We start from the raw sequence: 25,160 nt of genomic DNA on the forward strand, positions 1-25,160 counted from the left end.
GGCCTTTCAGAACATGTATGTATGTATGTGTGTGTATATATATGTGTATGTATGTATATGTACACACACACCTGTTCTGAAAGGCCCCAGTCTGCAACACCACTAAGAAAGTGGCACCATGAAGACCAAAGGAACTCTCCAAACAGGTCAGGGACAAAGTTGTGGAGAAGTACAGATCAGGGTTGGGCTAAAAAAACTTTGAACATCCCACGGAGCACCATTAAATCCTTTTTAAAAATTTTTATGGAAAGAATATGGCACCACAAACCTGCCAAGAGAGGGCCGCCCTCAAACTCACAGACCAGGCAAGGATAGCATTAATCAGAAATGCAACAAGGAGACCAAAGATGACCCTGCAAAGCGCCACAGCGGCGATTGGAGTATCTGTCCATTAGGACCACTTTAAGCCGTACACTCCACCGAGCTGGGTTTTACGGAAGAGTGTCCAGAAAAAAGCCATTGCTTGAAGAAAAAAAATTAGCAAACACATTTGGTGTTCCCCAAAAGGCATGGGGAGACTCCCCAAACATAAATGGAAGAAGGAACTCTGGTCAGATGAGACTAAAATGAAGCTTTTTGGCCACCAAGGAAAATGCTATGTCTGGCGCAAACCCAACACCTCTCATCACCCCGAGAACCCTATCCCAACAGTGAAGCATGGTGGTGGCAGCATCATGCTGTGGGGATGTTTTTCCATCGGCAGGGACTGGGAAACTGGTCAGAATTGAAGGAATGACAGACGGCGCTAAATACAGAGGAATTCTTGAGGGAAAACGTTTCAGTCTTCCAGAGATTTGAGACTGGGACAGAGGTTCACCTTCCAGGAGAACAATGACCCTAAGCATACGGCTTAAGCAACACTTCAGTGGTTTAAGAGGAAACATTTAAATGTCTTGGAATGGCTTTGTCAAAGCCCAGACCTCAATCTAATTGAGAATTGGTGGTATGACTTAAAGATTACTGTACACCAGTGGAACCCATCCAACTTGAAGGAGCTTGAGCAGTTTTGCCTTGATGTGGCTAGATGTGTCCCGCTTATAGAGACCTACCCCAAGAGACGTGCAGCTGTAATTGCAGCAAAAGGTGACTCTACAAAGTATTGACTTTGGGGGCGTAATGCACGCTCGAGTTCTGTTTGTCTTATTGCTGGTTTGTTTCACAATAAAACACATGTAGCATCTTCAAAGTGGTAGGCATGTTGTGTAAATCAAATGTAAAGCCCCCAAAAACACATTTTAATTCAAGGTTGTAAGGCAACAAAATAGGAAAAATGTCAAGGGGGCAAATACTTTCACAAGCCACTGTACACAGTACACACAATCAATTGTCTATACAGATTTTTTTCCCCCCAGGTAAAAAATGAGAACCAAACAGGTCAGACCATGGGTTGCTATTGTTTTGAGACGGAGATGAGACAGTGTAGGCTACAGGCAGTCTTTGCCCTCCTGGGAGTGAGTGAGGCAGGATGTGTGGAAAGGAAAGCACGTTGAGCACCTGGGCAAGCAAGGGAGTAAGGGTTAAGACCTGAGGAGATCTAGGGTAGCAGAAAACTGAGGGAGGGATCCAGCAGCCCGTTGCAGCAGAAGGTCAAATCTTATTAGCACAGTCATTCACTTAAACCATTTTCAAATTAACTTTTATATTTATTTTTTTGCTTTAAAATGGAAAACAATCTCAATTGATATTGAAATTACCAAAACCAAATCAAAACGGTGTAACCTCACTCTGTCCAGCTTTCTAAAAGGCAATCGAAATGAAAGCTAGACAGTCAAGAAGAATCGAAAATTCCAAATGCGATGGAAAGAGGACTTTTAACACATTCTGACAGAGGAAATATAATTAATTGTACTTGCAGCCCTCCGGACCTCGGCGAAGACCCATGTGGCAAAATGAGTTTGACTCCCCTGGCTTACACACACACACACACACACTTGTACTTCTCGACCCTTCATGCCCGTCTCTGAAGCACTGAAAATAATGCACAGCATTGGGACGAACCCTCTATCCTCTCACTCAGTCGTTAGTAGAGTTGCAAAATCCTGGTTGGAGGATTCTGGATTTCCTCCTTATTCCCTCCGGATTCCAGAGTTCCGCCAAACTGGATTTTGGGATAACCAGGGAATTTCTTGAAAGTCCCCAGAATTTTGCAACCTTAGTAGTCCTTACAGTAAAGTCAGTGGAGTTGCATGGTTTCTCCGCTTCCAAGTCGGAGAAGGTTGAGAGACAGCACATCAATATCGATTCCACCACCACCAGGCCAATTATCAGCAGCAAAAAAGTCTATTGGAGGAATAATGTAGAATTATCCAGAGGTGACATATGGTAAGGCCATCTTACGCTGAGAGACAGGCCACTGAAATAACTTAACCATTCAACCACGCTCCCTGGGGGGGGCCATGGCACGCACACACGGAAGTAAACCTACAAAAATAAATACCCAAAAATGTGTCTTGTCACAGAACAGTTAGTTTGTCAAGTTTTTCCTCTTCGGTTATTTTTTTGGTATTTTTCCTGGGTGTTTTTTCTAGGAAGTTAATATTCATTGGTTTCCAGCATGCGGTGTTGGGCAGTGAGGGTGAATGTGGAGGGCTACAGATCTTGGTAAGACAGGTAGGAGCGTATGCTGGGCGGGATGGGCAGCGTCTGCACCTGCTGGGTGGACATGACCCGTCGTAGTGCCATGCGACACAGGTGCTGCAGGCTGGCAATGCTCTTTGGGCACGCCCAGAAATGCACGCTGCCGTCTCGAGACCTGAGAGAGAGAGAGTTATTTCCAAGTCGATCTATCCCTCTCAACAGCACTGAAAAGGTAGGTACTAGGTAGCTGTAGTCTACCTTACACAACTGGTTGAAGCAATGTTGTAAGAGACCCCAGTGCCTGGGTTTAACCACCAACATATAGGGGCCGCTGCCCTTCCTACAGCATGCAAATAAAAAGCTGGAAGACCTGTTTTTGGCAGCACATAAAGTCTTGATTGATCACCTGCCACTTGCCTAAAGACTGGGGTTTGTGCGATTCAAACAGGATTAATCCCTACCAGTATGTAAACGGACTGAGGTATGGGTGTGTGTGTGGCAGGGAAGTGTAGGTAAGTGTGTAGGAGTGTGTGTGCCTCACCCAGCTGCTAGGAAACTCCCGTCAGTAGAGAACGCACAGCAGAGGCCGTTAGTGAGGGGGGCGATGGCCTGGGGAGACATCTCATCAATTGTCCAGAAACGCACCATTCTGGGGAGAGAGGGAGGGACAGACCGAGTTAGTGGGTGTGTGCATGGGGGGGTGGAGGGGTTAGCAGGTGGGTGTGTGTATGGGGGGGGGGGGTTAGTGGGTGTAGGGGGGGTTAGCGGTGTGTGTATGGGGGGGGATTAGCGGGTGTGTGTATGGGGAGGGGTTAGCGGGTGTGTGTATGGGGAGGGGTTAGCGGGTGTGTGGGAGAGAGAGAGAGAGGAGAAAATAAAGAGGGGCGCTGGTCAGACAGAACACATGGGAACTGCACTAGGGCCTAAACAAGCTGGCTGAAATACAGCATAAAAACACACGACAACCATGTGAACACTGAACTGTAGGATTCATTCAGATTGTTCCACTTCAGTGGTTTTCTATTTTCAAAGTAAAAAAGGGTGAAGTCAATTCTAAATCAAAGAAGCCATTTATTTTCGCTATTCAATGAAAATTCAAATGTTTTCTCCTCATCCTATCTGAAAATCTCATCGTGGGAGCAACAACAAAAATTGTGTCCGCCATTTTGTCAGGCTCGTTCCTCCTCTCCCTCTAGCACTGCCTTCTCAATGGTAAACACTTAGCAGCCTAACCAATGAAGGGAAAGGCGGGGCTAAGGAGAAAAAGCATCAGCGGTTGATTAATGGCTGTCATGTGAGGGTCATGTGACCAATTCGCAAAGGGGGCCCTGCCTGGCTGCAACAGATATGCTCTCACTCAGACCCCATTAAGACTTGACTCTCTCGCTCTCTCTCTCGCTCTCTGCTTCACAGCGCTCTGCTACTGCAGCAAACACTTTTTCATCAGCAGAGACAGAGAGCATGCAGTTTACTATGTACACTGAAGTGTGACAGTGCAAAAGGGTGTGGTGAAGCAGCTATGGTCAACACAAATATACTGTACACTAGCACATGCTCTACACCTGAGGTAGAAGAGAACGCCTTAGAGAGAGGAACAAGTGGACATTAGCCATAAGAATCTCAACCATTTTTAAAGCTGAGCTTTTCTTTCTAGGAACCTTCCGATGCGCCAGACACGGGCCTCAGGTGTTGTTCTTTACCGGTCGTCAGTGATGCTGGCAATGTGACGCCCGTCGTGACAGAACGCTACAGAGCGTACCCAGCGATCGTTGGCCCCTCCAGCAAAGATGGGCGAGGGGGGGGGGAAGAGGTGCCTGAAGGAGAGAAAAAAAACTGACATAAAAAGGCCTTAACATCGTGTCTTTGCTTTGCCTTAGTTCCTGGTGTGTCTGACTTACGCTAGCTCAAGCAGCACAGTGCCCATGTGAGGGTCCCAGATGATGACACGGGTGTCGTAGGAGGCGGTGGCGAGCAAGGCTCCGTCGGGAGAGAACTCACAGGACACCACGTCGTTATGGTGACCCTCCAGCTTCCGGATCAGGGAATATTTATCCATATCCCAAAGGAACACCTACAGAAGGAAGAGGTCCATGTTAGAGCCCACGGAATAACACTATGCATGGACAAGCATTTAAAAGCTACTAGCATAAAATGTAAAAACAGACAATCTATATTACAAGTAATTAAATGAAGCCAAGAAAAAATAAAGCAAGAAATAAACAGAAAAATCATTGTATGCTCAGTGTCATTTTATGGCTTATGTCTTGAACTACAGACCAAACGATGCACAAAATAAATCTCATGCTACTCAAGCAGCAATTCCATGTTATGTTACAAAATGCATGTCACTGCACATCTGGTTTCTTAACATAGCTGCTAAAATTGTGCTCCATTTAAATTGTAATTTCTATGACCTAGGGCTAGCATTTAAACATATTGATATCTAATTACAATGTTTTCTTAATACTAACATTTAGGTCTACAGAAAAATGAGAAAATAAAACTTTAGGTAACATAATGTTACTCCACTGGTTTCCCCTTTCAGAGTTCTAGTTCACTGTGATTACAAAAGACTCGCACCTCCGGTGGAAGCCTACGAAGAGACATACTGCAAGAGAAAAAAAACATTTGATGGCCAAAAGGTTGACGCCTTTGGACACACATATTTGCAACATCTGCACACAGTTTTCAACAGTCAGCCACATGGGTTTGAACGATCCTTTGCTCCAGCGAAATGTAGTGCCTGCTCAAGAGCAACATGCCTTGTCGTTTGTTAAAACTTTCAATTCATCAGAACAGATCTAATTCAATTTAAAATTCTACAGGATGCTTTAACAGTGATGTTGAATTTATTTGTAACTTTTAGAACCAAAACCAGATTGTATAGGCCTATTCAAAACATAACAAGGAGTTCTGCAAACATTGCACTTGAGCAAAGGTGCAACATGTCCGTTAAAGTAGATGAATGCCATTCCACAATCAAGTCAATGGTTTCTGGGGGCTACTTCAGTTCATATTCTCCTACGCCCTCCTCTAGCGTTAGTGTGAAATGAAAGGAATCCAAGTCATGAGGCTACTGCCTGCATTTTAGGCAAGCTGCACCACTCTACAGTTTAGAAGACACAGTTGCCAGTGACTGGATGAGGAAAATCTGCTCCGAAATGGCAGACAGTTACAGTTGCCTCTTTTGTATTCTGTAATATTTTTAGTGAGGCTCAGTTCTTTTTAAACATTTCTGTTCAAGCAATTCAGAGTACAGTTCGAATGTATTTTGGATGAGGATTGGTTCAGTGCTAAGGCGAGTGTATGTAAGTTCAGTCACACTATGAGAGACTGTTCTTCCTCTCCCACTATGGTTCTCTCCCTCGGTTTTAACAGAAAAACTTGTGAATGCTAATCAAACATAGGGACATATCCGTGGGGGAGCCGAAAGAGGAAAATACTGCCCTTTGGCCAATTATGAGGCAACAGGGAATTCAATAACTAACAGCATGTTTTTTTTTGACTCCAACATTGTCCATGTTAATTTTGGGACAAAGGCGGACATTTATGGGGATGAAGGCAGTCTGCGGAGCCACAAAGAGTCCTTTCAATTCTCATTTACGCCAACAATGACCTGACCCCTGCACACTAACTCCATTACAAACGGAGCGGTGCGGCCACAACACAGACGGGTGTGCTGACTGGCCCTGAAATGTGGGCCACAGGAGAGAAGTCAGAAGGACGAGGGAGAACTAAGGCTATCAAACTACAATAACTGATGCTAAGAGCCTCATTATGGAGAGACAAATAAACAACGTAATTCATACAAGTTAGACTGTGGGCAGGCGGCGAGACTGGCAAAACACTACAAACCTAACAAAATGTCAGTTAAGGTGTGCTATAATAGGTAGGGTTTCTATTTAAGTGTGTGTGTGTGTGTGTGTGTGAGGGGGGGGGGGGGTAGAGAGGGGCAGTAGGAGGTGAAGGAGAGGGGTAAGGGACTGTGTGGGTGGGAAAGGTTTTACTTTACTGCCATTTACAATCAAAGTTTCATAACGGATATAAAAGGAGGTACTGCAACAGCGGAGGTAGACAAACATGGAGACAGCAGCACCTACGTATGGGAGACCTTGCGGTCAGGTAGGTGCAAGACTGCCCCCTGGGCAGGGGCACAGTGCGTCCCAGCCCGGCAGTAGTAGTGGCACTGGTGCCACCAGCCAGCGGCCTGCACCGGCTGCTTTATGTCAGCGCGGCGCTCCCTCCCTTCAAAAACACTCACACACCTGCCACCTGTGACAGGGAAAGCAAGACACTTATGGACACACAGCCTAACAACAATCTAGCTGCACCCTGCACAAGGAGGATGGAGCTGGCTACAGTAACTAACTACTAGCATGTTGATGTGGTTGTTGCAAAGTGTATCTGTGACTGAGGCCATAGAGGTCCGATCCCTCACTGGCTGGGCAGCCATCTTGGGGACAACACTACTTAACCATCTAATTTTCTCCTTATGTAGAATGTATCAAAAAGGGAAGCCAATTTTTTTGATAGAACATTTCTTTGAATGATTTGGGTCTGCATTTGGGTCATTAAATAAAGCATAGCAATCTGTATCCCCCACTTTAAAACATCAAGTGAACTGTTTAGATTGTAGATCGAGAATAAATACTGGAACTACTACAAATGTGTGATCATTTGTTTAGTCTACATAGGTACATAGGTAACACTTCAAAACAAAGCCAAACCGAACTCCAGCCAGGGTTGTTGAACTATGACACCAAGCATAACGGTCAAGACTCAGTTGATGGGACGGGGGAAGGTGGGAGTGTTTCATTGGTAGGTCATTGAGCATAACTAGACACAAGCAATAGCACACAGAGTAGCAGTTCTCAAAAAGGAGAGAAAGGGGAACAGGTGTACATACCGATTTACCGGCTCCAACAGAGCAGAGGACTGAGGAGTCTGGTGAGAATGCGCTGCAATAGACCCAGTTCTGATGACTCCGCAACACTTTCACCATGTTACCTACAACACAGAATCACCGCTGGTTATGACATGTACTTTATGAAAAAATACACACTAATTATTTGCTTAAGAAATTATTGTGATGAAGTAACAGTAACAAAATCAGAGTTATGTTTCCAAAGTTCACAGGATTTTCTGCAAAAGGATTTTCTATAGGGATAATTTGGCTTTTTTAAATTAATGGGCTTAACTAGGGCTGTGGTGGTCATGAAATTCTGTCAGATGGAGAATGTCAAGCAAATAACTGCCGGTCTTGCGGTAATTGACCATTAATTAAAACACACATTTAGAATCTTCTCGCTTCCATGCATGGCCTACAAGCAAGCCACTGATGCAGACCTTTGGAACATCTACATTTTTAAAAGGCTAATAAATCCATGTAATATAGCCTACATCACAATAAATCCATTATTTTAGACAAAAAGAAAAGTAAAGAAACATAAGAAAATGTAGTCTATATCAGAAGAAAATAATAGCCTACTCTTGGACCTGGGCCAAATGTGTCATTATTCTCTGTTCATGTGAGCCTAGAACGCATGCAGGGGGTGTGGGGCCTTTCAAGGTGGAACCGCCAGCAGCAGTAGCAAATTCCACTGGAACAAAGGCAACTCATCACATGCTACCTACTTCTTTAGCTTAATGTTTGTGGATGTGTATTAGCTCAACACTCAAAAACATCATTTGCATGTATCAGTGTGGCTTGCTGGCACAGCTGTACAAAGCTATGTAAATAACCCTGAAAAACTGTTTCAGTTCCAAGATAATAAAACTGAGTCAAGCTAAATCAAAAGCTGTTCCTCAAGACTCTGTTCTTACCGTCATCTTTCAGGTCCCAGACCCTCAGGGTTTTGTCTCTGGATGCCGATACCAGCATGAGGCTGCCGTCAGGGGCGAAAGTCAGGTCTCGCACTATATCTGTATGGTCCATGAGATTGAGCAACAGCTTTCCTGTAAAGGCAAACAACCCCAGAGTTAATAATACAACTAAATTAGATAAGTGTGGGTTCCTCACCCATGTGCAAAGTAAGGAGGGTGCTGTCAGTTTATATAGAGGCACAGAATTTATATATATAAAAAAATATATAGAGATTGAGTAGAGAAAAGACAGAATTTAAAAGGGGGAAAGAAAGAGGGCGGTCACAAATGAAATCTCCATGTAACTACTAGATCCACCAACTGGGCTTTCTTCTCTCAATCTGATGAGGTAGAGCCTTGGAGAGCTCTATTTCAAAGGCTGGGCCTGGTGTTGACAGTCAGAGTGGCATGGGATACCCTCTGGGTAGACTGACATAGAATAAGTGCAATCAAAGTAATCCAGACTTAATCCCGGCAATTTGTTGCTTCCTGATACGCAGTCCCAACACTGGTTACACTGAGGGGAGGATGGGACTCAATTACAGTAGTTATTCTCAAATAGTCTGCCAACAATATAAACACCCTAATTGTTTTGATTAGTTTACTCCAATTGGGGAGGGGTGGTGGGGTTTGGAGATATATATATATATATATAATTTTTTTTTAATCGAAGAAAAACCTTTAATTGTGACATTCTGACATCAATCAAGATCTCCAGTTCACTTTATCCCCTGACTGTCTATAGTCTCTAGGCTTTGTTTCCTGTCCTCCATAGTGGGGAAAACACAAACTATTAAATCCTGGGCTACTGTTGTCTGGTGTGAGTTGGGACATTCCTAAAAAAAAAAAAAAAAGTATAATCTATCCATCTTTTATTTTTAACAGTCATGACTCACACCAGACCACAGTAGGCCAGACACAGACGCTCATCAGCACAGCAGAAAATGGCAACATGGCTCTGGGACCAACCCCTGACAACTACATCTCCACCCAATTGCAACACAGCTAGCGGTTAACTGTAAATCATTGGCTGTCATTGTATCCCAGTACACACCCTCCCACCAATCAAGTCATACTCTGTGGAGATTACTATTTATCCACACAGAAGTTGGCCAAATACTTTGACTGGGGATTTCTATTTGTCCTTTGTACATACGTAGGCATTAACATACAGTGTTTCTGGTAGATACATTTTCAAAGGCAGGTTTAAAGGGCCCTGTATGTAGGTGTGTGAGAGAGAGAACTAAGAGAGCAGGGAGCCTGGCAGGGTTGGGACGTCAGCACTGTGTTGGCAGCAGCAAGAGAGAGTCCGTGGTCAAACATCATCAATCAGGTTTGTCAGTAAAAAAAACAACCTGGGAGCAGGACAGGAGGCGCAAGCAAACAACCAGCAGGGCTAAAACAAACGTCAACACGTTATATAACCCACTGACTGTCTGCAACACACAGACCATAAAACAGGATGCCAGCTAGAAGTGGGTGTGTAGATGACGTGATGGGTAGAAGGCAATGGCAACCTGGTTTCCCATCTGGAACAGAACAATGAGCATTCTCTTGGCTGTTCTATTAGAATAAAACTCATTTTATAGCCCTGTGTGCATCAGGAAGGCTTAGGTAACCCTACTGGGATAAGGTTACATCTACTCTCTTTAATGACAGGCTGCTTAAAAGATTACCAAAAATCCTGCATCTGTGCAACGGGTTGATGTAACAGCAATCATGCGTATGATCCCCAGCGGTTCCCCCATATTCATTTAAATCGTTGCCGACCACTCCAGATATTATGGAGAAAAAAAAAATCATGGATCAAAATAATATCATCTTTGAGAACCTAGAATCACCCAAATAAAAATACATATCATGGCATTGGAGCCCCACTGACTTATGTTTGAGTCACTCAGATAGCATAAGAACACAACATAAATCAGAGCAAAACATGAAGAATTGCAGGAAAGTAGCTTTAAAACTGCAATTTTTTTCTCAGCTCAATGGGTGTAGAAATGCAGAAAAGTAGCCTTTTCTTTATCAAATGTCCTCCCTGCCCATGACAAAATGTGTATAATTGCATGAAATGCCCTTAAAAACATCAAAAACATCTGTGGCCAAGAAGGGGGCCTCTAAATAATAAGCCCAATTTTTATAAAGAAAAAACCCCGGAGTGAAAAGTTACAAAGTATATTTATAGCATTTAATGCATTCAAAGTCTTTTGGGGGTATTCCAATTAGGGAAATATTTATTTAAAGCCACTACGCCGCTCAGTTGCGCAAATACAGTGGGGCAAAAAAGTATTTAGTCAGCCACCAATTGTGCAAGTTTTCCCACTTAAAAAGATGAAGGGCCTGTCATTTTCATCATAGGTACACTTCAACTACTACAGTCAAAATGAGAAGAAAAAAAAAATCCAGAAAATCACATTGTAGGATTTTTAATGAATTTATTTGCAAATGATGGTGGAAAATAAGTATTTGGTCACCAACAAACAAGCAAGACCTGTAACTTCTTTAACCTGTTAGATCTCTAGGGGCGCTATTTCATTTTTGGATAAAAAACGTTCCCGTTTTAAGCGCGATATTTTGTCACGAAAAGATGCTCGACTATGCATATTCTTGACAGTTTTGGAAAGAAAACACTCTGAAGTTTCAGAATCTGCAAAGATTTTGTCTGTAAGTGCCCCAGAACTCATTCTACAGGCGAAACCAAGATGATGCATCAACCAGGAATTAGCAGAATTTCTGAAGCTCTGTTTTCCATTGTCTCCTTATATGGCTGTGATTGCGCAACGAATGAGCCTACACTTTCTGTCGTTCGCCCAAGGTCTTAGCAGCATTGTGACGTATTTGTAGGCATATCATTGGAAGATTGACCATAAGAGACTACATTTTCCAAGTGTCCGCCTGGTGTCCTGCGTGGAATTCGGTGCGCAATTGCCAGCTGCTCGTACTTTTCCATTTGATATAGGGGAGAAACCATGTGTCCAAGAACGATGTATCAATGAAGAGATATGTGAAAAACACCTTGATGATTGATTCTAAACAACGTTTGCCATGTTTTCAGTCGATATTATGGAGTTAATTTGGAAAAAAGTTCGCGTTTTGAGGACTGAATTTTCGGATTTTTTTTTGGTAGCCAAATGTGATGTATAAAACGGAGCTATTTCTAATACACAAAGAATCTTTTTGGAAAAACTGAGCATCTGCTATCTAACTGAGAGTATCCTCATTGAAAACATCAGAAGTTCTTCAAAGGTAAATGATTTTATTTGAAGGCTTTTATGTTTTTGTTGAAATGTTGCGTGCTGGATGCTAACGCTAAATGCTAACGCTAAATGCTAACGCTAGCTAGCTACTTTTACACAAATTATTGTTTTCCTATGGTTGAGAAGCATATTTTGAAAATCTGAGATGACAGTATTGTTCACAAAAGGCTAAGCTTGAGAGATGGCATATTTATTTCATTTCATTTGCGATTTTCATGAATAGTTAACGTTGTGTTATGCTAATGAGCTTGCTGATAGATTTACACAATCCTGGATACAGGGTTTTTTTCATAGCTAAACGTGACGCAGAAAACGGAGCGATTTGTCCTAAACAAATAATCTTTCAGGAAAAACTGAACATTTGCTATCTGAGTCTCCTCATTGAAAACATCTGAAGTTCTTCAAAGGTAAATGATTTTATTTGAATGCTTTTCTGTTTTTTTGTGTAAATGTTGCCAGCTGAATGCTAATGCTAAATGCTACGTTAGCCATCAATACTGTTACACAAATGCTTGTTTTGCAATGGTTGAGAAGCATATTTTGAAAATCTGAGATGACAGTGTTGTTAACAAAAGGCTAAGCTTGAGAGCTAGCATATTTATTTCATTTCATTTGCGATTTTCATGAATAGTTAACGTTGCGTTATGGTAATGAGCTTGAGTCTGTATTCACAATCCCGGATCCGGGATGGGGAGATCAGAAAGGTTAAGAGGCTCCTCTGTCCTCCACTCGTTACCTGTATTAATAGCACCTGCTTGAACTTGTCATCAGTATAAAAGACACCTGTCCACAACCTCAAACAGTCACACTCCAAACTCCACCATGGCCAAGACCAAAGAGCTGTCAAAGGACACCAGAAACTAAATTGTAGACCTGCACCAGGCTGGGAAGACTGAATCTGCAAAAGGTAAGCAGCTTGGTTTGAAGAAATCAACTGTGGGAGCAATTATTAGGAAATGGAAGACATACAAGACCACTGATAATCTCCCTCGATCTGGGGCTCCACGCAAGATCTCACCCCGTGGGGTCAAAATGATCACAAGAACGGTGAGCAAAAATCCCAGAACCACACGGGAGGACCTAGTGAATGACCTGCAGAGAGCTGGGACCAAAGTAACAAAGCCTACCATCAGTAACACACTACGCCGCCAGGGACTCAAATCCTGCAGTGCCAGACATGTCCCCCTGCTTAAGCCAGTACATGTCCAGGCTCGTCTGAAGTTTGCTAGAGAGCATTTGGATGATCCAGAAGAAGATTGGGAGAATGTCATATGGTCAGATGAAACCAAAATATAACTTTTTGGTAAAAACTAATTGAGTTGAAAGTCCGTGTTGCCCAGCAACAGCCCCAAAACATCACTGCTCTAGAGGAGATCTGCATGGAGGAATGGGCCAAAATATCAGCAACAGTGTGTGAAAACCTTGTGAAGACTTACAGAAAACGTTTGACCTCTGTCATTGCCAACAAAGGGTATATAACAAAGTATTGAGATAAACTTTTGTTATTGACCAAATACTTATTTTTCCACCATAATTTGCAAATAAATTCATAAAAAAAATCCTACAATGTGATTTTCTGGATTTTTTTCTCTCATTTTGTCTGTCATAGTTGAAGTGTACCTATGATGAAAATTACAGGCCTCTCATCTTTTTAATGTTATAACTTGCACAATTGGTGGCTAACTAAATACTTTTTTGCCCCACTGTAGGTTCTAGGTTCTAATGCTTTTGAAGGGGAAATTCTATTTCAGATCCTGACAACATAATTGAATTTTCAATCATTTTGGAGTACAATGTCATTTTAAAAAGTCACCAGCAGTGACCTAAGTCATTCTACAGGAAAAAATATCACAGGAGTGCCCGACTCCCCCAACACTGCTGCTGTAAAGAATACTAGGGGAAACACAGCACAGCCAGTGATATTATAAAACCCTTAATTCCATTTAGGACACGACTGGCGAGCTAGCACCAGTTGAGCTCCAGGCAAGAGATAATATGTCCTCTCCCCTTCACATAGGTGCAAACAGCCACACCCAATTTTGGCCGTGCTGCTTTCAAATATAAGATCTGTGAGAAAGTGACGAGAAAGGACGAGGTGGACTTCCTGGAATGAAAACATAGTCCAGGATTTGTGTGGAGAAAGTTGGTCCGATAAATCCACCTATGAGGCTTCAACTTCCTCTACTGAGAACAGGCATGCTGATTCTAGAACTTGCATTGGTACATGGAACTAGAAATGATGCACTGTGAAAACAGAAGAGTACAGCTGATTGTGATGTTTATGTTTTAATCAGGTTCTCACCAGTATAGACATCCCAGATCTTGATGCGTCCGTTGTTGAGGCCCGTGGCAAGCAGCAGCTGGTCCTGACCGAACTTGAAACGGTGCCACTCGATGTTGACGCAGCGACTCTGCTTCTCTGGCACTGACGAGCCGAAGGCCAGGCCCCACACAATGTCACCGCAGTCGATGGTGTGCTCCCTGGGCTCGCCCACTGGCACCACTGTTCCACCCTCGCTGTTCTGCCGCGACAAACGGCGAGTGCCTGCTCTGTTGGAGCCTTCCCCACCACTGGAGAGGGGGATAGAAGGAGAGGGGTAATGTGGAAAGATGGGGAGCAAGATGGAGAGTTCAGAGAAAGAAAGAGAACAGAAATGGAAGACAGGGAAATGAGGGTAATGGAGGGAAAGGAGAGGGAGAAAGAGGAGTTACAGGTAGGCCTACAGTGCGATTGTCACATTAATTTTTAATGTAACAAACCTGAATTAAATTGATCTAGGTGCCAAACAGCTAAAAAAACAATGCACATTCAGGAGGAGAGCACTGAGTGATACATGCAGTCTAAGTGGTGAGACGGTTGGCTAACATGTTCCATAAGTTGTCATATTGTTAAGAACGATATTATGATGATGATTATTCCCAATTGGAATTTGGCCTCCAGGTATCCTCTCAAAGTGCAGAGCTCACCATAAAGCAGGTCTTAGTAACTGATATCCCGGCCCTTGAGCCATAATCAGCCATTGGTGTCAAATGTATAGTCTATTGAACCACTAGGTCTCAGCCTTGATATAATGTTGTGACCCAGGGCAGGATGAGACAATGAACAGATGAGTATTTAGGTCTGCCCTGGTGGGAGAGAGATTTGCTGCTGACTTCTTAGAGCAGCCTTTCTCAAACCCTGGTCCGTGGACCGGTGCCGGTCTGGAGGAATGCTTGCCGGTACGCAGAATAATTGAATTAAATAAATACTTGCCATAGGCCTATTTGCGCAATGGGCTGAACTATGCATACTGCAGTCTAGGTTGAAGACAGGATACAGCGCATTCGGGAAGTATTCAGACACCTTGACTTTTTCCACCCTGTTAAGTTAAAGCCTTATTCTAAAATAGATATCAATATATTATACACTGCTCAAAAAAATAAAGGGAACACTTAAACAACACAATGTAACTCCAAGTCAATCACACTTCTGTGAAATCAAACTGTCCACTTAGGAAGCAACACTGATTGACAATAAATTGCACATGCTGTTGTGCAAATGGAAAAGACAACAGGTGGAAATTATAGGCAATCAGCAAGACACCCCCAATAAAGGAGTGGTTCTGCAGGTGGGGACCACAGTGCTCAGTGTGAACCTGCTTTCATCTGTGAAGAGCACAGGGCGCCAGTGGCGAATTTGCCAATCTTGGTGTTCTCTGGCAAATGCCAAACGTCCTGCACGGTGTTGGGCTGTAAGCACAACCCCCACCTGTGGACGTCGGGCTCTCATACCACCCTCATGGAGTCTGTTTCTGACTGTGAGCAGACACATGCACATTTGTGGCCTGCTGGAGGTCATATTGCAGGGCTCTGGCAGTGCTCCTCCTGCGCCTCCTTGCACAAAGGCGGATGTAGCGGTCCTGCTGCTGGGTTGTTGCCCTCCTACGGCCTCCTCCACGTCTCCTGATGTACTGGCCTGTCTCCTAGTAGCGCCTCCATGCTCTGGACACTACGCTGACAGACACAGCAAACCTTCTTGCCACAGCTCGCATTGATGTGCCATCCTGGATGAGCTGCACTACCTGAGCCACTTGTGTGTGTTGTAGACTCCGTCTCATGCTACCACTAGAGTGAAAGCACCGCCAGCATTCAAAAGTGACCAAAACACCAGCCAGGAAGCATAGGAAATGAGAAGTGGTCTGTAGTCACCACCTGCAGAACCACTCCTTTATTGGGGTTGTCTTGCTAATTGCCTATAATTTTCACCTGTTGTCTATCCATTTGCACAACAGCATGTGAAATGTATTGTCAATCAGTGTTGCTTCCTAAGTGGACAGTTTGATTTCACAGAAGTGTGATTCACTTGGAGTTACATTGTGTTGTTTAAGTGTTCCCTTTACTTTTTTGAGCAGTGTATTTAATAAGAATATTTCATTCATTCAGATCTAGGATGTGTTTTGAGCAGTGTATATTGATTTGATTATATAGTCCCCCCCTCAATCTACACACAATACCCTATAATTACAAAGCACAAACAGGATATAAAAAATGTTACAAATGGAAATAACATTTGCATAAGTATTCAGACTGAGCAGGACTTTGTTGAAGCACCTTTGGCAGCGATTACAGCCTCAACTCTTCCTGGATGATACAAGCTTGGCACACCTGTATTTGGGGAGTTTCTCCCAATCTTCTCTGCAGACCCTCTCAAGCTCGGTCAGGTTGGATGGGGAGCGTCGCTGCACAGCTATTTTCAAGTCTCCCCAGAGATGTTTCATCAAGTTCAAATCCGAGCTCTGGCTGGGCCACTCGTGGACATTCAGACTTGTCCCAAAGCCACTCCTGCGTTGTCTTGGCTGTGTGCTTAGGGTCGTTGTCCTGTTGGAAGGTGAACAGTCGGAGGTCCCGAGCAGGTTTTTCATCACGGATCATCCTTTCCCTCGATCCTGACTCATCACACAGTCCCTGCCGCTGAAAAACAACCCCGCAGCATGATACCATACTGCCACCATGGTGACAGGTTTCCTCCAGAGGTGATGCTTGGCATTCAGGCCAACGAGTTTAATGAGGAGTGGCTGTCTGTCTAGCCACTCTACCATAAAGGCCCAATTGGTCGAGTGCTGCAGTGACGGTTGTCCTTCTGGAAGGTTCTCCCATCTCCGCAGAGGAACTCTGGAGCTCTGTCAGTGGCCATCTGGTTCTTGGTCACCTCCCTGAAAAAGGCCCTTCTCACCTGTTTGCTTAGTTTGGCCGGGCAGCCAGCTCTAGGAAGAGACTTGGTGGTTCCAAACTCGTTCCATTTAAGAATGATGGAGGCCACTGTGTTTTTGGGGACCTTCAATGATGCAGAAATGTTTGGGTACCCTTCCCCAGATCTGTGCCTCGACATAATCCTGTCTCGGAGCTCTACAGACAATTCCTTCGACCAATCAAGTTGTAGAAACATCTCAAGCATGATCAATGGAAACAGGATTCACCTGAGCTCGATTTTGAGTCTCATAGCAAAGGTTCTAAATACCTACGTGAACAAGGTAACTTTTTTATTATTTGCTAAAATATTATATGCAGGTATATCAATAGAATGAAAGACTGTTATTTGTTAATAAAGATTCAGTTGTTACATCGTTTTTATTGACAACGCAGGTACTGTGATCGTGTAATGACTAAGTTATATTTGTATTGTTTTGTCAATTATAGACAGGCAGCCCCTGAAGAAAGCCCAGAGAGAGACACAGTTTCTCTCATATGCATATCTTTGTCTATTAAACCTTTAAATCTAGAAGTTGTTGGCCTTATATGTTGCATCTTGCACACCTTGACCAGTTTTCAATTTCTAACAATATCTCTCTATTAGACAGGACTTGCCTAAACCATTCTGGCCTGGTTTACACAACAACACCCAATAGGTAAGACAAAACAGTGTACAACATGTCTACAAGCTGAAAGGCTCTGGGGGCATCGCATGACATTATTGTGTGGAAAAAGAGCCAGCTCTGCAGAAAGGCAACTGATAATACACTCCACAGCACACTGACCTCGGTTTCCTCCTCATGTGGGAGATAGCACTTATAATGAACTACTAGAATATTCTAGAAAGAGACCAATAACAACTAGAACTGTAAACAACAATTTTGACTATCAGAATCTAGAATGAATTTCAAGTTATGTGGTGTTATAGAATGTTGTGGATATTAGAAATCAGATTGGATGCACCTATGATTTAGTCTGGCTGACACCTAACTCAAAGTCCTCCCGACTTCAGTGTCTGTAAAAGCTATGATGATGTTGTCAGCACGATGCGTCAATAACGGGGGCTGTGCTTTTTAAATGATTTGTTCTCCTGTCTTTCTCACTCAAACACCCACACGGACAGCCACCTACAGTCCCTGAGCATCCACCCCCTTCTAATACAACTGTTAGATGTTCAAGCCCAAACAATGTGAGGTATCAACCCCCAAACAAAAAGTCAGAACCAATCAAAATTCAACAAGAATTAAGCACAACTCTGCGCAAATAATGCATTCGCAACAGCATCCTCTCCACACCAGTATGTCAGCGCTACATCTCTGACCATGTGAGCCACGTCAGCAAGGCTACCGAGGCCTATGACTCAAATAGGATGTAGCCATGAAATAATGTCAAAGTGCATTTACAGCCCTCAACATTGTTTTAGTATTGATTTGATGTGTCATTGTTTACAGAAGGGTTTACAGGCAGAAATGTAGAAGTTGACTTCATGGCAGGAAACCGTACATTATTTTACAACATAAGGACATAGTAATAAACCCCAAGCTGCTATGTTTTGCTTTCTCTTGCCAAAGACAAGACCGCCGTTGTACAAGTTTGACTGCATTTTAAAGCAGCTTTTGTACCGGGCCAAAATGATAAACGCAAGGCCCTTGAGTATATTTCCACTCCTGAATAACAAGAAGCAGTGTTCTTTCCTCTAACTTGGTTTACCCAAAACTCCCCATTAATGAAAGTCCACTCTACGTGATCAACAATCAGCTGTTGCTCAAAAAAAAAGAAAAGTAGACTCTAGTACAGAACGTTAAGATATTCAAGCAAAACAAAAGTACATATTGTAATAAGCACTAGGAGACAGGAAACAACAATAACTAAAAATATGTAACTCTGAAGAGAAATCTCAATAAAGGACCAGTCTGTTGAAGGGCATGAACACGATTGTTTGGGCTACAATGGGACTTTCCCAAACCCTGTTTCACCCAGCAGTGACCTTGGTACGTGTGCAGTAAGGTGAGATGTATCAGTGTGACCTGTGGAGTGGAGGAGCGCTGAAAGGGCCTTAAAACCACCAGATAATGTAACCGGCAAGGCAGCCGCCAAACCAATACCCAGTGGGCACCAGCAACATTCACCATCTCTCTTGCTCCCCTGCCCTCTCTGCCAAATAGGACTCCACATCAATCAGTGCATTCATTGCACAGGATATTCAGAAACATCATGGTTGAATTTCAAAACTCAAAGGAATTGTTGCCTCGAAAGGCCTCCCTCAAAATGTAAACAGACCTTTAAAAAAGGGCCTAACCATTTGTTTTATGTGGATAGACCTAGTACAGGTACTTACAAATTCTTCAGGCATTTTGACCAGGGAACGAGCCTCACGATGCGATGCCCTTGAGACCAAGCGAAGTAAGAACCATCAGGTGCAAAGGCTACAGTCCAGGTCTCTCGCCCAGACTTCTGGTCAAAGGGAGCAACAGGCACTAAGAGTTCACCGATGAACTTAGCCTTACCTTGAAACAGAAGAGCAACATCTGAATGACAGTGTAGAAAAGATGCTTCAAGCCCAACTGACCATAATGGCCTGTTGGAACCAGCCTGAATGCTGCATTTATCATTCTATTACACAAGCCTGGTCGCTGCATTCATCAATCGATTTCACTTCATAGTGAAATAAAATGAACACGGATCAGGCTGGTTCCACCAGGCTCAGCTGACCTCTGGTGTAGCTGGATATGAATGTTCAATGTCAGAACAGATGCTTAAAATTATTTTTACCGAGAGATTGAGAGTCAAGACTTATTTGACGTCATTAGAAATGTAAACGAATGAGAATGAAGTTGGCTATAATACACAACATATTATTAGTCCAAGAAACGCATTTTAACTGGGTACCGTAACCATATGGTTGGCCAAGTAAATGAGACAACACATATATATCACGGGTTTTTACGCAACAGTGTTGCATCAAAACACCCGTTGTATAAATCATCTAGCGTGCGTAAGATATCAGTGCGTTCCCCCGACTAGTGAGGAATGAGTCATACTGAAGAAACGTAGTTATCACCACCACAGAAGGACATGGAAAACAAAGTGTGCCGACTGCTCGCGCTGTGGGTGGCCACAAAGTTTCTACCATACCGTCTTTGGTGTGGGGCCACCGAGCATAATCGGTGGGGGCATGGTGAATATGGGACAGGCGGTTAGTGTGCGAGTCTCTGGTTAAAATTATATAGGTTATGGAAGAAACGACTTGACCTATAAAATACATAAAGTAAGACAACTTATGGCGCCATCGACAGATAAAAGGTGTAAAATAGTAGCTAGCTAATACATATTAACTAGCTAGCTGAATATTCAAACAGTCAACCCCCCCCTCAAACACAACAGAGCAAGATAGTGAAAAGAATCTCAACTTACCTATTTCATTTTCATTTACAGAATCTGGGAAGCTTGCCATCTAAATAGAAACCGGATCCGTGGAGAAATGCCTATTGGTTTAATAACAAAGGTTTTTTGGGGAAGTAAACCAAAAAGGTAGCTAGCTGCTAATTTTAATATCGCGGTAGCCCAAAAAATCTATTATTTTTGTAAATATCTTCTTTGCAATCCGTGTGCAGACTAGGTTTTGATAAATTCAGCTGGATGTCTACAATCTGCGTTTATTAAAATCGACGAAATTACTGAGTTACAGCACACCACTGAATAGAGAGAACGGCGAAATACAATGGCTGAGGCGTAGACTAGATGGCATCTTTTCATTCTATAGGGGAGGTCTCTCTGATTGGGACGTTTCCGTTAAACGTCATCACAGTTACCAAGGTGATATAATGGCACCGCCCCTTCATTTGTAAGCGTTTTCAAATTTTCCCTCTCATTTATCACCATTGATATACAGTATTTCACTCTTATTGTGCACAGTTCTTTTGCAACGGCAAATAGTATATATCACACATATTATATTTCCAACTAGAACAATTGTTTTCTGTTGAAGCTTAAAGCTGTGGGGAGGGGGACAACAAAGTCAATTTTGCATAATTTACATTGGGGGATGGGACACATCACGACATGACACATTTGTGTCAATGGTCACGTGACCTTTACCATTCATAAACATGAATGTCACAATACCAAAGATAGTTTATACTGCACCTATATTCCTTTCTGACTGTAACAAGAAAGATGTGTGCAACCGGTGCATTATAGTATCTATTCCCAACGTGTTTTGTCTTAGCTAGAAACATTTCACTTCAAATCTAGCACACAAAAGTCCTAGGTCTTTCTCTTTCTTCAAAAAGATAGGCCTCACCAGGAGCGTTGAGCAATAACAGTCATTTTCACGAGTCAGTTGTGACAATCTTGTGTAAGGGATTTATAGAAATGCATAGTCACTTTAATAACTATACTTACATGGTGCATGTGACAAATACAATTTGATTTGATTTGAAACAACTTTAATGAAAAGGGATGTTAATAAATCTTTACAAATGTAACACAATCACATCAGACAGGGTACAACACAACTTGATTACTTCAATAGCTATAAGAAACTTTCTTAAAGTGTAAGAAAGATCTGATCCGGAAATCAATTTTGAGTAAAACAATCACCTAAAGAACCTTAAACATATTTTGTGGGGAGAAACTGGCTTCTGACCTTGTCCTTCCAAAATATGACACAAACAAACACATTTTGAATCATACAAATTTTGAAGTTCTTTAAATGTATTTCAGTTTCAGTTTTGATAATGAGCATCGCTTTTCATATGTTTGACCTACATTGACTGGTAGGATTGGTTACAGCCCAATCCAGAAACAGATCTACAAAAATGGTTTAGGGGCTATAGGGGTTGTTTCTGGACAGACCACACAGATCTCATCGAGTTCAATACAAAAGAGGCTGAAAACCCTCAGCTCTGTGGTGGTAGTTATTCAAAGTAAATATAGCATACATTCTTATGATAGGGTTATGAGCCATAGAAGATTGCAGGCTCATGAGTGCATTGTAAACAAGCATGTTGTCTGCTAGTACTGGCCTCATCTATATTCATGTACATTCATCATGAAGCATATCACTGTCTGGCACACATACAGTACAATAAAATAATCTGTACGTCTCAACATCTCAACAACAACAAAAATCACTGACCAAGCATTTGTGGTGCTGTATGTCTATTGGTCAGAAAAGGTTAAAACGTTAGAGTGAGAAATTACTTTGAGTATGCTCTTCTCCATACAACAACTAGGCCTATATGCAGGTCCAGCATTTGAAATCATGTCTGGCCTCCAAAATCATATTTGAAGCTTCTGATGGAATAAACTACCGGCCTAGATTCTTAATTGTGCTTTTACCAAGTCGGACCAATTGGAAATGGAAGAACAGTAGAAAGAAGATGGAAACTTCCCTGAGACGATAACGTATCTACAAGTTTCTATGAGCAGTCATCAAACATCAATCCATTTTGAAATCACATCACAAAACCATGCAGACGAGTGTTGCCCTCGACAGTACAATAACAAAACTGCACTCATGTACAGATGTCAGTCAAAAGCCTGGAACTGAAGATACAAAACATTTAATTTCTCGCTTTTTTGAAAAGATCAAAACTAAGCAAAAGACCAATGGAGTGCAAGCACTTGGTGACTAACTAATATCATGCAATGTTGGAATAAACAGACATAAACCTGCTGACTGGTCAGTGGGTGAAAGGTCACAGGATATTGTAAACAAACATAACCTGCTTCTTGTCACTGATGCTCCCTCGGTTGCTGCAGATATGAGTTAGAATGTCTTCTATGGAAATAAATGAAAGCACTCCACTATCATGGGGTGACATTTGAAACAGTCTGGTACAGTAAAAGCTATATGTTTTTTTTATAAAAGCCCATTTTAAAACACCTATATAGATATGAATGTGTGAATAGCATGACAGTAATAATGAAGGTAAATGGATAGTCTGGTGGCAGTTTGAGTAAGCTGAGTGATCTGTTGTTCAATAACAGTACAAATGATTGGGTGACATTATGGCAATCTGGCAAATTATTTTCATTATGGCAAGGGCAATAAACTCCTTTTATTGGCATCAATTTTTGAGAGTTTGTGAAGACCTGTATGAGAAATGCTGAGAGCAAAACTAACAAACAAGAAATTGACAACACACAGAAATTGTCTAAGGGGCAAAATTCCAAACCCAATCCATAACATCAAGACTTCAAAAGGAACACCAAAAGGGTCAGTTTCAGCCTCCCTTCACACAATCAATACTTGAATTTTCTCCGTATGTACACCAAACAGACATTTCTCCTTATGTACAACACATGACCTATCACCAATGAGATCTTCTATCAACATCCCTGACAGAGAAGGGTTAAAACATGTCTCAATCCTGAATCAAGGAAAAATGGTAAATGGGTGATTTGAACAATCTAACATTTCAATCGTAAAAATATTAATTTTCAATCGTGGATACGTCATAATTTGAGAGGTAGCAAATCAACCATTTACATGTAAATCCATTTTAGAAGGAAGAGCTGTGTGTTCCAATTCCCCACCCTTCTCCCCAAAGTGCACTTGGCTTGCTCACTCCTGCAAATACATTTTAAAACATTTAAATATGTTTCCTACACCAGTCATTCCCTCCCTTTTTAATGATTGTGAGCAAAGAGCACACTTTGGGGAGAAGGCTTCAGAATAAGATTGAAGCTGGTAATCATTTCCAATAGTTGGGAAATTGACAGATCAATGTGAAGCCTTGCAAATCAGCTAGTTGCTCAAAGGGTTGATTTCAAATCTACCTCGACTGTCTGTTGAAGCTCATATCACAGCACTGGGTCATCATCAGCCTTCTCTTTTCTACTGATACATCCAACAGCATCTTTAATAAAGAACAATGCCAGTCCTCACAGAGGCATCATCCATATCCTGCTCTTCTCTCTCCATACCCAACACTTCCCATTACAAGTGGTTCATTTCCCAATACACCACAAAACAAAACACATGTTTATCATCAATGTGCACAGATGACTGGTATATATGTTTATCAAATTTTTCAACTAGTTATATTGTGTACTCAATAATACTGGAATTCAGCAATATGCACCCCTCCTTCCTCTCAACAAGATATAAATGCTGTTTTGAAAAATACATGGGAATACTGAGATATGGCAGTCAGTGTAGCTTGAGGAATATTTTAGTTCACATGAAAGCTTATGTTTATTGTCAGAATTCCTGAAATTGGATTAAAGGGAAAGCTTGGCATTTAGTTACACATTGACATAACAATATGGGATGAAATATGACCTGCTAGGGACAAGTGACTATTTTGACAGGTTGGAATGCCTCTTTTATATAGGGTGCAGCAGAAGGGTGTCAAATTGCTCAGAGGAAACTCTAGATTTACAGGGGGGGGGGGGGGGTCGACTATAATGTTGACTGTAATGTTAGGGTCTCTGTTTACAAGTCTTTTCTGTTTCCTGAACTTTCAGGAAAAATGGGATTGAACTTGGATTGAGCTGTGATTCTAGTTGAGATGTTTAAAAACGTGACACGTCATCACTGGTTACTGTCTGTTTAAAACTGTGACCAAATGGACGTAGCAACACATGGCTACTGGGAGTGAACATGGTTTATTATGGGACATTTCAGAGGTGCACACTTTGGCTCAGGAGTGACCTATCCCAGCCATATAAAATAGATTAGACTGGTAACACTAGATGAGTCCATATGGTAAGATCATCCTCACCAAGGATGCCATGCCTTCTGCAATGGGGATTAAAGGGAGCGGATATTAAAAAAAAATACAGAACAGTCAAAAGACTAATGCATCTGTCCTTTACATATTAAATCATATATTAACTAAGAGTTATAATACAGAGATTATAATGGTAATCCAATGCGGTTATGAACAGTCAGAGTTAAGGAGAGGTGGTGTGTGGCTAGCAGTTTGCTTCTTCTCCCCCTGGGCGAGTGGGTGGTCCCATGTCACTTCTTGGCCTGGGATTAGCTGGTCTGTGTTAGGGGAGGGAAGAGCCGAAGTATTGCTTGGCCACCAGCCATGGGTCATTCTGCTGTCACCATGGAAACACTGATGTGGTACAGCCTTGGAGGATCTGAAATGGAGGAGGTGACATGTTTGTCAGATTACAGCCAAAAGTTGATCTATAAACAAAGGATTTATTTCAACCAACTTTCAAATGGGAAATTTGCACATTCTGAAATGGCATTTTTGTCCCCCCCAGTTTTAT

The 25,160-nt window shown here is 42.4% G+C and overlaps 2 protein-coding genes across 8 annotated transcripts in view; both read right to left on the bottom strand.

The window, feature by feature from the left end:
* Window positions 1-1,622: 1,622 nt before the first annotated feature.
* Window positions 1,623-20,684, bottom strand: LOC110507886 (WD repeat and SOCS box-containing protein 1). The gene is made up of 9 exons (XM_021588275.2): window positions 20,340-20,684; window positions 19,264-19,432; window positions 13,999-14,267; window positions 8,401-8,532; window positions 7,484-7,584; window positions 4,476-4,648; window positions 4,278-4,391; window positions 3,119-3,226; window positions 1,623-2,752 (listed from the first exon to the last, which is right to left on the bottom strand). Exons 1-9 carry the CDS (start codon window positions 20,377-20,379, stop codon window positions 2,590-2,592), a joined length of 1,269 nt encoding a protein of 422 aa, XP_021443950.2. The 5' UTR covers window positions 20,380-20,684; the 3' UTR covers window positions 1,623-2,589.
* A 672-nt stretch (window positions 20,685-21,356) lies between these two features.
* LOC110507887 (CUE domain-containing protein 1) overlaps window positions 21,357-25,160 on the bottom strand; it is a 51,835-nt gene continuing 48,031 nt past the window's right edge. For all 7 annotated transcript variants that reach the window (XM_021588282.2, XM_021588276.2, XM_021588279.2 and 4 more), the window contains one exon: window positions 21,357-25,025. In XM_021588282.2, coding sequence (XP_021443957.1) covers window position 25,025 — 1 coding nt within the window. In that variant the 3' untranslated portion in view covers window positions 21,357-25,024. The remainder of the gene's footprint in view (window positions 25,026-25,160) is intronic.

This window comes from Oncorhynchus mykiss, chromosome 27, assembly GCF_013265735.2.
Source record: "Oncorhynchus mykiss isolate Arlee chromosome 27, USDA_OmykA_1.1, whole genome shotgun sequence".
Classification (NCBI taxonomy): domain Eukaryota; kingdom Metazoa; phylum Chordata; class Actinopteri; order Salmoniformes; family Salmonidae; genus Oncorhynchus; species Oncorhynchus mykiss.

Bases quoted from the DNA above. Each gene is read 5' to 3' on its own strand.
- LOC110507886 (XM_021588275.2), bottom strand. From the start codon at position 20,379: ATGGCAAGCTTCCCAGATTCTGTAAATGAAAATGAAATAG. The intron at 7,585-8,400 runs GTAAGAACAGAG...TCTGTGTTGTAG, and splicing joins CTGGGACCTGAAAGATGACG to GTAACATGGTGAAAGTGTTG. The intron at 3,227-4,277 runs GTAAAGAACAAC...CTCTCTCCCCAG, and splicing joins GCCAGCATCACTGACGACCG to AATGGTGCGTTTCTGGACAA.